The 13,049-nt window shown below is 36.1% G+C and overlaps 1 protein-coding gene across 1 annotated transcript in view; it reads left to right on the top strand.

Moving 5' to 3' along the window:
• The window catches only part of LOC141499458 (DNA (cytosine-5)-methyltransferase 1-like), a 42,696-nt gene that overhangs the window by 23,195 nt on the left and 6,452 nt on the right, over window positions 1–13,049 (top strand). Inside the window, exons 18-23 of the mRNA XM_074202164.1 lie at window positions 1,711–1,917; window positions 4,312–4,504; window positions 8,213–8,291; window positions 8,581–8,709; window positions 8,881–9,163; window positions 10,714–10,855. Of these exons, the coding sequence (XP_074058265.1) occupies window positions 1,711–1,917; window positions 4,312–4,504; window positions 8,213–8,291; window positions 8,581–8,709; window positions 8,881–9,163; window positions 10,714–10,855 (1,033 nt within the window). The remainder of the gene's footprint in view (window positions 1–1,710; window positions 1,918–4,311; window positions 4,505–8,212; window positions 8,292–8,580; window positions 8,710–8,880; window positions 9,164–10,713; window positions 10,856–13,049) is intronic.

Below are 13,049 nucleotides of genomic sequence, written 5' to 3'. Positions count from 1 at the left end.
AAGGTTATAATAGTTCTTGGTCTTTGTTCAAACTCCACAATTCTTTCTCTGGATACAGATGGTATTCTACATCAGAGAGCCCCAAATTGTCCCTGATTGTTGCACTGATGGAATGAGCAAGTGCAAGGTTGATCACCCCCATTTTGCTGTTAGGGTATACAGTGTTCTTTTGCTTCTGCTCATCTCACTCAGCGTCAGTTCATGCAAATCCTTTCAGGCTTCCCTGAATTCCCATCCCTCCTGGTTTCTAATAGAACAATTAATTTTCATTTCTCTAAGAAGTAATTATTTAGAGCAATTTTTCATATGATTATGGATTGCTTTGATCTCCTCATCTGTGAATTACCTTTGCATATCCTTTGACCATTTGCCAATTGGGGAATGGCTTTTTTTAAAAATTTAACTCTGTTTTCTGTATATTTTAGAAATGAGTCCTTTGTCAGAAATACTAGTTGTAAAGATTGTTTCCCAGCTTACCATATTTTTTTTTGATCTTGGTTACAGTGGCTTTGTCTATGCAAAATTTTCTTGTCTATATAAAAGCTTTTTTATTCAAAATCTAGTTTGTTTTTAATGACGTTTCCCATCTCTTGGTCATAAACTGCTTACCTTTCCATAGATCTGACAGGTAAACTAGTCCTTAATCTTTTAGTTTGCTTATAATATAATTCTTTTATGTCTAAATCCTGTACCCATTTTGATCTTATCTTGGTATAGGGTGAGAGGTGTTGGTCTAATCCAAGTTTCTTCCATACGAACTTCCAATTTTCCCAGCAGTTTTTATCAAAGAGTTTTTATCCCAATAGCTGGACTCTTTGGGTTTATCAAACAGCAGATTACTATAATCACTTCCTGCTATTGCACCTAGTTTATTCCACTGGTCCACCACTCTATTCCTTAGCCAATACCAGATGACTGATGCTTTGTAATAAAATTTTAGATCTGGTGGGGCTAAACCACCTTTTTTTGCACTTTTTTTCATTGAATCCCTGGAAATTCTTGACTTTTTTTTTTTTATTTCTCCATATGCATTTCTTACCACTTTTTCCTAACTCAGAATGTAAGCTTCTTGAAGACAGTCCCTTACTGCTTCCATTTGTATTTCAAGTCTATAACATAGTACTTAATAAGTACTTGTTGATCAACCAAGTAATGTCAATTAAATAGATTACATGAACTCTTAACAGGTTCCTCAAGAAAGGAGACTTTTCAAAATTTTTTTTTAAATTATTAAATTAAGATTATTAAATTTCCAGTGGTGGCACTGAAATCAGAAAAAACTAAGAAGTTAGCACTATTTGTTATGAGGGTTACCTTCCCCACCCCCAAGATTCAGAACATGGTCGACTTGACCAATGGCCTCTGATCAACTTTGTACAATAAAAGCCAACTCTCTGAATGGGAGTCAGTCCCTGAGAGTCCCGCAGTAAAAGTACTGATAAGCCAGTTATTTTGACTATGCCTTGAGACTGAAGAATGGCATTTCTACCATGAAAATATTAATTCTAAAGTCTGGATAATAAAATAGACTCATCTGTTTTTCTTTCCTCCTGGTAATAGCCTATGAACTAAGTTCATTCAACACTTTTTTTTTTATTGGTAACACATATTGACTTTAAAAAGTCTTATGACAGAAATTCTTTTGACCATACCAATAGAACAAGGGAGAGTTCTGTTTCAGACTACATAAAGTTTTCTTATTCTCTACAGCATCAAGACTCCAGTTATAATCAAGAAGTTGAAAGAATCAGTGAATGAGGACCAATACCCAGAATACTATCGAAAACAGTCAGATTATATTAAAGGCAGTAACCAGAATGCCCCTGAGCCATATCGCATTGGACAAATCAAAGAAATCTTCTGTGACAAGGAAAGTAATGGAACAGATATCAAACTCAGAATTAACAAATTCTACAGGTGGGCAGCAACTACAAACTTTAATTTCTCCAATTTTAAATAGACTTTATTCTCCAGGACAAGAATTGAATTTCTGTGTGTTTATAGTATGGATCAAGTACAACATTGTCCATTTCTCTCCCTCTGCACACATTTTTCCAGCTTGTTTCTTGACTTAATTGAACTCTGCTCCTGGGGTAAAGGAGCCACTATTTCAAGTTTCAGGTTTTTAGTTTTTTTTTTTTTTTCAGAGCTAGTTCTGGGGGGGGGGTGTATAAGTTTTGAATTCTTCCAAGATGGTATGATCTCAAGAGGTGTGGTCACTCTTCTTCTGGGCTGTGTTTTGGTCTGAGTGGCCACAAGCATTCTTTTCCACCCTGGAATTGTCCCAGAACTACTTTTTGGCAATGTAAGAGTCCCAGTGCCAGCCTAATATGTTCTAATATGTTGTCTGATCCTTCTACTGGTTGTGGGCTAAGAGCTCCAGAAGCTGTTGCTACTGATTCAGTGCCATCAAGACTTGCTGATGACTTGATGAAGAACATGACCTTTGGATTGTGTTCTACTCTTAACCCTGCTGACTTGTTTTTTGGGGGGAGACAATGCCATGGGGAGTTAAATGACTTGTCCAAGGTCACACAGTTAATAAGTATCAAGTATCTGAGGTCAAATTTGAACTTGGTCCCTCCTGACTCCAGAGTCAGTGCTCTATCTACTGTGCAATCTAGCTGTCCTTTCCTGCTGACTTTCTAAATTGTTTTAGACTACAAAAACATCTCCAGATGGGGTTGCCTCACCACTGAGGAACCTTTCCTCCCATGTAAGGTCTAGCTTCTCTGAACTTCGCAAAGATGGGGTTATAGTTCTCTAATTTTTTTTTCTGCTAATGCTCAAATTCTTCCTTCTCTATAAATTAGTTCTTATCCATCCAATGAAGTAATCAATGATTATTTCATCATGTTTGTTGAGGATCTTCTGTTTGTCTTCATTACCCTTTTTGCCTCAGTTTCTCATCCTCTATGGTAGCTTTCTTATTGAAATCACGTGATTCAAGAAAATTCTTGGAAAACATCTTGTCTCTCTGCTTCTCATCCTCAGTCTTATATTTCTGTTTCCTGAACAAGTTGCTTTCCTTGCTCAAACAACCTTTGTCACTGGTGTTTGTGATCTTGTTCTCTTGGCCTCTGTCTTTATTCACAGCAAAAATACTGAGGATGCCATTTGCATCTATGTCAAATGTTACTTCAACCCCTATATTCTGGGGTTGGGACAGGGAGTTCAAATTTACTAAGCAGGTTTTTATCCTTTGTCAGTATTCTCTCTACTTTTATAAAGCCAAATGAGTATATTGACTTGGTTGTCTGAGTAGGTGAAAAAGGTCTGTGTATGCTTGGGAACGGATGGTGCTATTGTATTGGATCAGAACAGTTTGCTTTTATTTTAAAATATATGAAAATTCAACAAGTAAGTTAAAAACAGTCCTGCTGATGTTTCCTTTTGAGCATTAAAAAATTGCTTTGACCTAACTTCATTTTTTTTTTTTTTTGGATTATCTTTGCCTTCCTCTCTCCCTCTTACTACCCTCCAATGGAGAATGGGCAGGAAGAAAGCCAATCTTTATTCTATATGAACAGTTGATCAATACAAAAAACCCCACATTGATTGTATCTGAATGTTTGTCTTATTTTGCACTTTGAGACATCAAGTGAGTAGCATATTATTATTTGTCCTCTGGAATTAGCCAATGAATGTTAAGGACAACAGAACTTTCATGGTCTGTCTTCAGAGTCAACCATAGGCAAAATTTGAAGTTGACAGTCCTTTTCTGCTGGCCTTTCCCCTCTTTTCTGGCTTTTAAAAAACATCAAAACCTAAACTCTATGAAACTACCATTCTCAGAAGAGGGGAGAGAGGGAAGGGAAAAATCTGGAACTCAATCTTATAAAACGAATGCAAAAATTCTCAATTTATAATGGGGGGGGGATAAAATACTATGTTAACTGCTTAGGGCTACTTATTTTAATAACCCAACTAGGTGCTCCAGATTTCAAGGCTTCTCAATACTTACCTTTATCCCCTGTTCTGACTACACATGCATGCGAACAATCCTGCTTTTTGCCATATGTATTCCATATATATTCCCTGGAGTTCTGACATCCTGTCAGACCTATAGGCATCTTGTAGAAAAGGATCTATGCTTACATCTGAGAAAGGGTAGTTCTTCCTTTGTAATATACCACTTCAGTGGAGCATCCTGAAATGAATCCCTACCTGGAGACAAAGTAGGACTTGTAGAGACTGGGGAAAGGTTGGTTTTATGGCATTGTCCTCTCGTGCTGAGATACACAAAATAATCTATTAAAGCTCTCTATTTTCTTTAACAGTGTCTTACAGTAAAGACTTCATCTCTTACAGACCAGAGAATACCCATAAAGGTTTGACAAACAAATTTTCTGAGGATATCAATCTGTTATACTGGAGTAAAGAAGAAGCTATTGTGGATTTTGAAGATGTACAAGGCCGCTGTACCATTGAATATTGGGACATGATGACAGAACCTCTTAAGAAATATTCTCTTGGTGACCCAGAACACTTTTATTTTCAAGAGGTAATCCTCTGCTTCTATGTCTGCCTCTTCTCCCCTCCCCCACCTTTTTTTTTTTTTTTTTGCAAGGTTTTGTATCAAGTATCTGAGGCCAGATTTCACCCCAAGGACTTCTTGACTCCAGGCTCTGGAGTCAGGAAGTCCTTGGGGTCAAAGAGGGTAAAAAGAAGTTGATAGGAGGTATAATTGAATGGTAGAAGTAGGATTTAGGATGAGCTTCCCCATGGAAAGTTTCAGGTGATGAAGTAGTCCAGAGGAGAGAATACTGAGCCTGGAATCTAGAAGACCAGAGTTCATATTTGGCCGGAGGCTCTTAACTATGTAACCTTAGATAAATCCCTTAAACCTTTTGTTTGCCTCAGTTTTCTCAAATATAAAATGAGGAGAATATTACCTAACATTTCATGGTTGTGAGGATGGAATGAGATAATCTTTGTAAAGTGCTAAGCATGGTCCCTGGCATACAATAGGTACTTACTAAATATTCATTCTTTTTTTCCATTGAACACACTAAACTCTATGAAACCATTGAAAGTGTTTATATAAATAAGAGTGCAATCTCTGAAGCTGGGAGATGTTTCATCTGTATCTACTTGAAAGATTTTATTTTGAGTTTTACAATGTTTCCCCCATTCTTGCTTTCTTCCCCCTACCCCCCACAGAAGGCATTCTGTTAGTCTTTACATGTTTCCATGGTATGCACTGATCTTAGTTGAATGTGATGAGCAAGAAATCATATCCTTAAGGTAGAAAAATAAAGTATAAGAGGTAACAAATCACATAAGATAATGGGTTTTTTCCTCCTAAATTAAAGGTAATAGTCTTTGTTCTTTGTTCAAACTCCATAATTCTTTCTCTGGATACAGATGGTATTCTTCATGGAAGGTAGCCCAAAATTGTCCCTAATTGTTGCACTAATTGATGGAATGAGCAAGTCCATCAGGGTTGATCATCACCCCCATGTTGCTGTTAGGGTGTATGGTGTTTTTCTGGTTCTGCTAATCTCTCTCAGCATCAGTTCATGCAAATCCTTCCAGGCTTCCCTGAATTCCCATCCCTCCTGGTTTCTAATAGAACAATAGTGTTCCATGACATACATATACCACAGTTTGTTAAACCATTCCCCAAATGAAGCACATTCACTTGATTTCTGATTCTTTGCCACCACAAACAGGGCTGCTATGAATATTTTTGTACAAGTGATGGGTTTTTTTAGGTTTTTTGCAAGGCAAGGGGTTAAGTGGCTTTCCCAAGGCCACACAGACAAGTGATGTTTTTACTCTTTTTTTTTTTTTCCATAATCTCTTCAGGGTATAGAACCAGTAGTGGTATTGCTGGGTCAAAGGGTATACACATTTTTGTTGTCCTTTGGGCATAATTCCAAATTGCTCTCCAGAAAGGTTAGATGAGTTCACAGTTCCACCAACAATGTATTAATGTCCCAGATTTCCCTCATCTCTTCCAACACTGATCATTGTCCTTTCTGGTCATGTTGGCCAGTCTGAGAGGTGTGAGGTGGTATCTCAGATGTTTTAATTTGCATTTCTCTAAATGATTTGGAGCAATTTTTCATGACTATGGAGATTGCTTTGATTTCTTCAGCTGCAAATTGCCTTTGCATATCCATTGACCATTTGTCAATTGGGGAATGGCTTTTTTTTTTTTTTTTTTTTTTGGAAATTTGACTCAGTTCTCTGTATATTTTAGAAATGAGTCCTTTGTCAGAAATACTAGTTGCAAAAATCATTTCCCAGTTTACTACATTTCTCTTGATCTTGGTTACAGTGGTTTTGTCTATGCAAAATCTTTTAATTTAATGTAATCAAAATTATCTAGTTTGTTTTTTAATTGTTCTCTATGTCTTCCTTGGTTATAAACTGCTTCCCTTTCCATAGATCTGATAGGTAAACTACTCCTTGATCTTCTAGTTTGCTTATAATGTTTTTCATGTCCAAATTCTATATAAATTTTGATCTTATCTTGGTATAGGGTGTGATCTAAGTTTCTTCCATACTAACTTGCATCTACTCTTTCAAAGGCTTCTCTAGGAGAATATTCCAGAGTAAATAACATCCCTGGTCCTGATTTTAATCTTTTTTCTTAGTTGACTTGGATAAAGGCATAGATGGCAGGTTTAGCTAAGTGACTTTGTCTGCCATTTCATCCAAATTTCTATCTTCTCCAGAGTTAATAATAGTTAGCTAAATTGGATTTAGTTTAATGAGGAATAAGTTCAAGTATGAGAATTATTTTTTTTTCCAGTCCAGGTATATAAGAGAGGGAGTCATAGATAAAACAATATTTTTGTGGAAAAATCTGTGGTTTTTGGTAGATTATAAGATTGATATTTCAAGGACAAAACATGAGATCCAAGCAGCTAGCTTGAACTTCAGCTATATTGAAGAGAGACTCTATTCAGGCCAAAAGAGGTAAAGGGATAGTTATAATTGATTTTGGTCAGAACCCATCCATCCTTTTCATCTCTGGGTGCCTTCTCTTAAAGATGGAGACAAGCTGGTGTAAGTTTAGATAGAGATTCAGGAGCCAGAAAAAGAGAATATTTGACAGACTAATACTTAGAAAAGAAAATTAGATTTCCAGGAAGTAGAATGCAGACCAACAGGGGAAAATTTTAAAGAGTTAGCTCAAATCTATAGCCACTACATGTATAGTACAGTGGATGAGGAATCAGGAATCTGGCCTCATATACTTGGGAGCTAGCAACTTCTCTCTCAATTGTCTTATTTGTAAAATGGGAATAATATGATAAGGTATAAAACTTTGCAAAGCTTAATGTAACATAATGCTAGCTATTATTAGTTACATGCATAAGTTTAGATTAAGAACTCCAGGTTTCACATGAATTATTTGTGCCTGAGTTTATATTGATCTGAGCTGCCACAGTAAGACATACTATAATTTGCCTCAAACATAGTGATGTCATTTTGGTCTTCTTTGATAATGGAGAGAACCATCCAACCAGTTAACTATTACTGGTAGTAGTTGTCATATATAATCAAAGAAGACCATGACATCATTCATATATATATATATATATATATATATATATATATATATATATATATATATATATATATATATATATATAATGTGTGTGTGTATATATGTATATATGTATATGTATATATGGACATGACTTGCACATTATGTTTATTGTAGTTAGGGCAATGTTATACAGACATCTTTCTCACTACCTTTTCCAGAACTGTCTCATTCCTTGGATTGATTTGATAGGAAATAGAACTTCTGATGATGGTCTGGATAGTGGTAGATTGTCTAGAAAATATTGGGGGGATAGTTTTCTCTAGTCATTAGGGTGCTTTGAGACCTCTCAGTTATACTATAAAAGGGAATTATTGAATAGGTTGGACAATAAGACTTCTCTTGTGGGTGGAGAATAGATCTTGAACCAGAGAAGTCCAGAACTCATCTAGCCTAATCTTGTTGATGAGGAAAACTGTCTTGGAGAAAAGATTTGATAAGTCTCAAAGCAATAAACATCAGAAGCAGTATTTATATTCATGTCTCCTGATTCCCATTTGTGTGTGTATGTATGTGTCTTTCTCACTGTCTTATAAAGCATCTAAGATTATTCCCAAATCATCCTGTCTTCAGGCTTCTATAAAATGTCTGGTTTTTAATCTCTTGACATATTTCCATTCCACATAACTAAACTTTATATCCTCCTAGGCCTATAATGCAAAAGGCAAAAGTTTTGAAGAAGTTCCAAGCTATGCCCGTGGGGATAAGGACAAAGGAAAAGCCAAAGGTTTGTTGTATATCTGTAGTTTTGGGGACTTGTCTAATTCTTTTAGTAGTCCAAATAGAACTTGAGGTCACTTGGGAGTAAACTCTTAAATCTTCTAAATAGTTTGGTTGCTTTATTTCAGCAAATCTCTCCTTTTCTCTTGTTCTGTATTTTTTTTTTTTTTTGGCATTCCTTTTGATGTAGTCAGGCACTGGGATTCTCTAGGGAAGGTAGAATCTCTGCAATTGGTGTGATTTTTGGGGTTAAGCAATTATGAACTAATAAACAATAAGTATCTCCTTATCCTCAGGCAAAAAGGAAAAATCTGTAGCAATGGAGTCAAGTGAACCGGAAACAGTACTAACAGATCTATCCAAACTTCGAACCCTGGATGTGTTCTCTGGCTGTGGAGGATTGTCTGAAGGCCTTCACCAAGCAGGTAAAAGTAGCAGGGTTTTGCCCTGGAGGCTCTAGTTTAAGCTTTTCATTTTCCTGCAAGACTCTCCTTTAAGAACTCTTGAACTCTAAAGACATTTCAAAAAATGTGTCATGCATAGCATATCTTCTTAAACACTTTCTGAAATATATATATATATTTTTTTCCTTCCAGGAGTATGTAAAACACTGTGGGCCATTGAAATGTGGGAGCCTGCAGCCCAGGCATTCCGCCTGAATAATCCAGAGACCACTGTGTTCTCAGAAGACTGTAATGTTCTCCTGAAATTGGCTATGTCTGGTGGAAAGACCAATTCCCTGGGTCAGAAGCTGCCTCAGAAAGGAGATGTAGAAATGCTCTGTGGTGGCCCACCCTGCCAAGGGTTTAGTGGCATGAACCGCTTCAATTCACGTACTTACTCCAAATTTAAGAACTCCCTAGTTGTCTCCTTCCTCAGGTGAATGGCACTGGGGAATAACTATTCCCTCATCTTTACTTTGTAGTCTTTGCCTTTTGCTTACTGTGGGGTAGCAAGCACAGGATATCTTCACATTGCTAGTGAAGATGGCTTCATTCAAGAAAAGGAAGTCCCTACTTCCTCCTGTTGGAGCACAGGGATTCTACCTTTCCATTTTCCATATGGAAATTTGCTATAAAGGGACTTGCCTTGGTTCTTTAACTTGTGGGTCATTCTATCACATAGTCACCTCTAAAGAACTGAGATAACTGATTGACTAGGCAGTAATATCCTAGTTTTAATTTTTTAGCCCAAGAAATGGCAGTGTGAAGGGCTATGGACCTAAACAAAACTTCCCTCTCCATATAACTCCTTTTGGAGGAGGAGGAAGAACTGATTTTTTTTTTCCCCTAGGCATGCTTGCCCTGACTCTTTAGGATTGGTTCCATATATAACTTTTTCTTGAGGTCCCCTGCCTCTACTCTCTTTACTTTCTTTACCAATGTAAGGTGTGGGGAGTAGAGAAAATTTGAAGTTCCTTTGTTTGAAAGGACTTTATCTTGAAATAGATTATTAATTCATGAAGGTTTTAGTTTAGATCAGGGATTCTTAACTTGAGATCTACAAACTCACTTTGAAAAAATACTTTAACTATTTTCAATATCATTGGTTTCTTATGTATCTTAATATATATCTTTAAAACTTCATTAGTGGGGCTACATAGCAGGGTTATCTTTGGGTGTCTGGGGCTGGATTTGGACCCCGGTGCTCCTGGCTCAAGGGCCAATGCTCTGTCTGCCACCCAGCCACCCCTACTATTATTACTATTTTATTTTGGGTCTTTTTTCCCCTTCTTTGGTTTTTGCAGGGCAGTGGGGATCAGGTGGCTTACATGTCACATGGCTGGGTGATGGTTGGGTTTATGAGGCTGGATATAGACTCGGGTGCTCGTGGCTCCAGGGCTGGTGCTTCGTCCATTGCGCCACCTGGCCATACCTACAATTATTACTATTATTTTTTAAATTTTTTTTTTCTTCTCCCCTTTATTTTTTTGCCCAAGCAAGTCTATCTATATTCATGGGGGGAGGGGTATTTTGTTTACTTGTAAACAAGAATATTTTATTAATATAAAAAACATTTGTACAAAATGAGAATAAAAAATAAGTTAAAAAAAAAAAAAACTTCATTAGGTCAAATGGTTCTATGACACAGAAAGATTAAGAAACTCTGGTTTAGGGTAAGGGTCACAGTTCCTTAGGGTTCCTTTTCTCAATTCAAAAGCTTAAAATATAAATTCATTAAAACCAAAAAAAAAAATCTCTTTAGTAGTCTATTGGTCATTGAGCTAAAAAACAAAAGTTCTCTCTATCTGGTCAGATTATTCATTGGCTTTTTCTCTTTAAACATAAGATACAAAATTCTTAGCTTTACCTAAGGAAAAGTATCATCAAGGCTGATGGAAAAAATAAAATCTACAACTCCCAGTATCTTTAGTTACTGTTAGGTTTTCTACAAAGACTCTTACTGGACTTATTTCTCTTCTCCCACAGCTATTGTGATTACTACAGACCTAGGTTTTTCCTACTAGAGAATGTAAGAAATTTTGTGTCATTCAAACGTTGCATGGTCTTGAAGCTGACCCTCCGATGTCTGGTTCGAATGGGATATCAGTGCACATTTGGTGTATTACAGGTAGGCTTATACTAAGATATTGGGAAGGGGGGGAAGATAACCAAGGAATATGACACTAAAGTCAGTATTCTTAACGTAATTACATATAAGTTTTTCAACATTCATTTCCGTGTATATGTATAAATCACACATTTTTCAACCACCCTCCCTTCCTACTCTCCTCCCTCCCCTCAGCTGTGAACAATCTGCTAAAATTTATGCATGTACATTTGTGTTTAAACATGTTTACATAGCAGTCATTTTCTACACTTTTTAGGAAGCAAATGTATAATGAAGACAAATTTTATCACCCTCCAGAAACAGAAGACACAAGACTCAAGGGACCCATAGACAGATATAGAAGACATACTAAGTCTGATGGGTTCAAACATCAGTCTACTATTTGATACCTGTGTAACTTTGAGCAGTCACTTGGTCTCTTAGGGTTTCCATTTCCTCATCTGGAAAATAAGAGGCTCCATTTAGTCATCATTATTGTCCCTTCTACGCTCTAAATTTGTCATCCTCTGAGTTGAATGTTCTTCTAATACATTTGTTTCTTTTGCTTCCTGTCAATGGATTAGAATGAAGTTTTGGCACTGATTTAAAACCAAGCTTGTCTCCTAAGACAAAACGAAATTGGTATAGGTATAAATGTCCTCATCTCAATGAGTAGCCTCTCTTGATAATCAGTTTCTATCAACACATGAAGATAATTTTTAAAATTTAATGTCCTCTAATGCCTTAGATGAAAGGTCCCATATTCAGCTAGCATGTTGGCTTTGTTTCTCCCCTCAACTTTTTCTATGATGAGTATATTAATGACACCTAAATCAGATTGTCTTGTGTTGTCTTAGGTAAATATTGAAAAGAAGGCTGTGGGATAGAGGAAAGGAATGATAATTAAACTCCCTGAAAGGGAAAGTGGTGAGAAGTTTGATTCTGTTTTCCAGTGTTCAATACTGTTGAAAGCTTATAGTCAGTTTAATGAGATGAATCAAATCAGACAAATGAAATCAAATCATTTAATGAGTACACATGTAAATTGCATTATAAATCTTAAAGTTCTATATAAATGCTAGCTATTATTATTATTAGTCATAAGTAGATGACTCTATTATTATGATCATTTGCTATGATTATTAATCTTGGCAAAGTAAATTCAGCAGTTACCTTTAAGACTATATAACTGAATTTATCCTTATTTGCTTTTAGATGATACTATTTGTTGTTATGACTCTGGAAGGGCTAGCTATGATAATTTAAAAAACCCTAAATATATAAAGAAATCTATTTTTTAAATTAAATGGTCGTTTTTTTTTTTTTCCAAAAAATTTAATGTACCATGCTCAGAATGGCTAAGGTCTGACTTCAGGGAACTGAACCAAAAGGGTTTTTCCTCTATGGCTCATGTTCTCCTACACAAGACTTCTTTTTTTATTTTATTTTTTAATATTTAACTTTAATTTTATTTTTCCAATTGCATGAAAGTTTTTCAACATTCATCCCCTTGCATATTTATAAATCACACATTTTTCTCAACCACCCTCCTCCCCTCAGCAGTGAACAATCTGGTAAAATTTGTGTATGCGCATTTTTGTTTAAACATGTTTACATAGTAGTCATCTTCTGCACAAGCTTTTGAGGGAGAAAATGCATAATGAAGGCAAACTTTCTCACCCTCCAGAAAATGCAGAAGGTACAAGATCTGAGGGACCCATAGACAGATACAGAAGACATACCAAGTATTCCCAGAAGGTGGTTAAAACTCTCTTCAGAAGGAAATTGAACTCAGGATAGCATAGCTATTCTAATAGAAGCCTCTTCCCCATCAGATCTTCTGGGAGACAGCCCCACTTTCTGAAATCCATTCTCAAGGAGATGCTGAGGGGGCCAATCCAAATAAATGAATATACCTTTTGTATTGTTTTCTATGTAAATGGCAGTTCTTTCTTCTTAAAAATATCAGTTTTTACATCTGTGCCCTAATTTCATGTAAGATATTTTTGGTAAGAACTAATTTTTATTCTTGAACATCTTTCTAGACATGTATATCTTTATTTTCCTACTCAACAGGAGTCCAGAAGTATAGGTGACTTATTTTTATGATGGAGTAGAATCAAAGTTTGTGAAATATAAAGAATTTCCTTAAATAAAAATTTGCTCTACTTATACAGACCTACAATTCATCAGGAACTGAGTCATGGACAAAACT

The sequence above is a fragment of the Macrotis lagotis genome, chromosome X (assembly GCF_037893015.1).
Source record: "Macrotis lagotis isolate mMagLag1 chromosome X, bilby.v1.9.chrom.fasta, whole genome shotgun sequence".
NCBI lineage: Eukaryota > Metazoa > Chordata > Mammalia > Peramelemorphia > Peramelidae > Macrotis > Macrotis lagotis.
The sequence above is the reverse complement of the archived record's forward strand: the minus strand, read 5'-3'. Positions and strand labels throughout refer to the sequence as shown.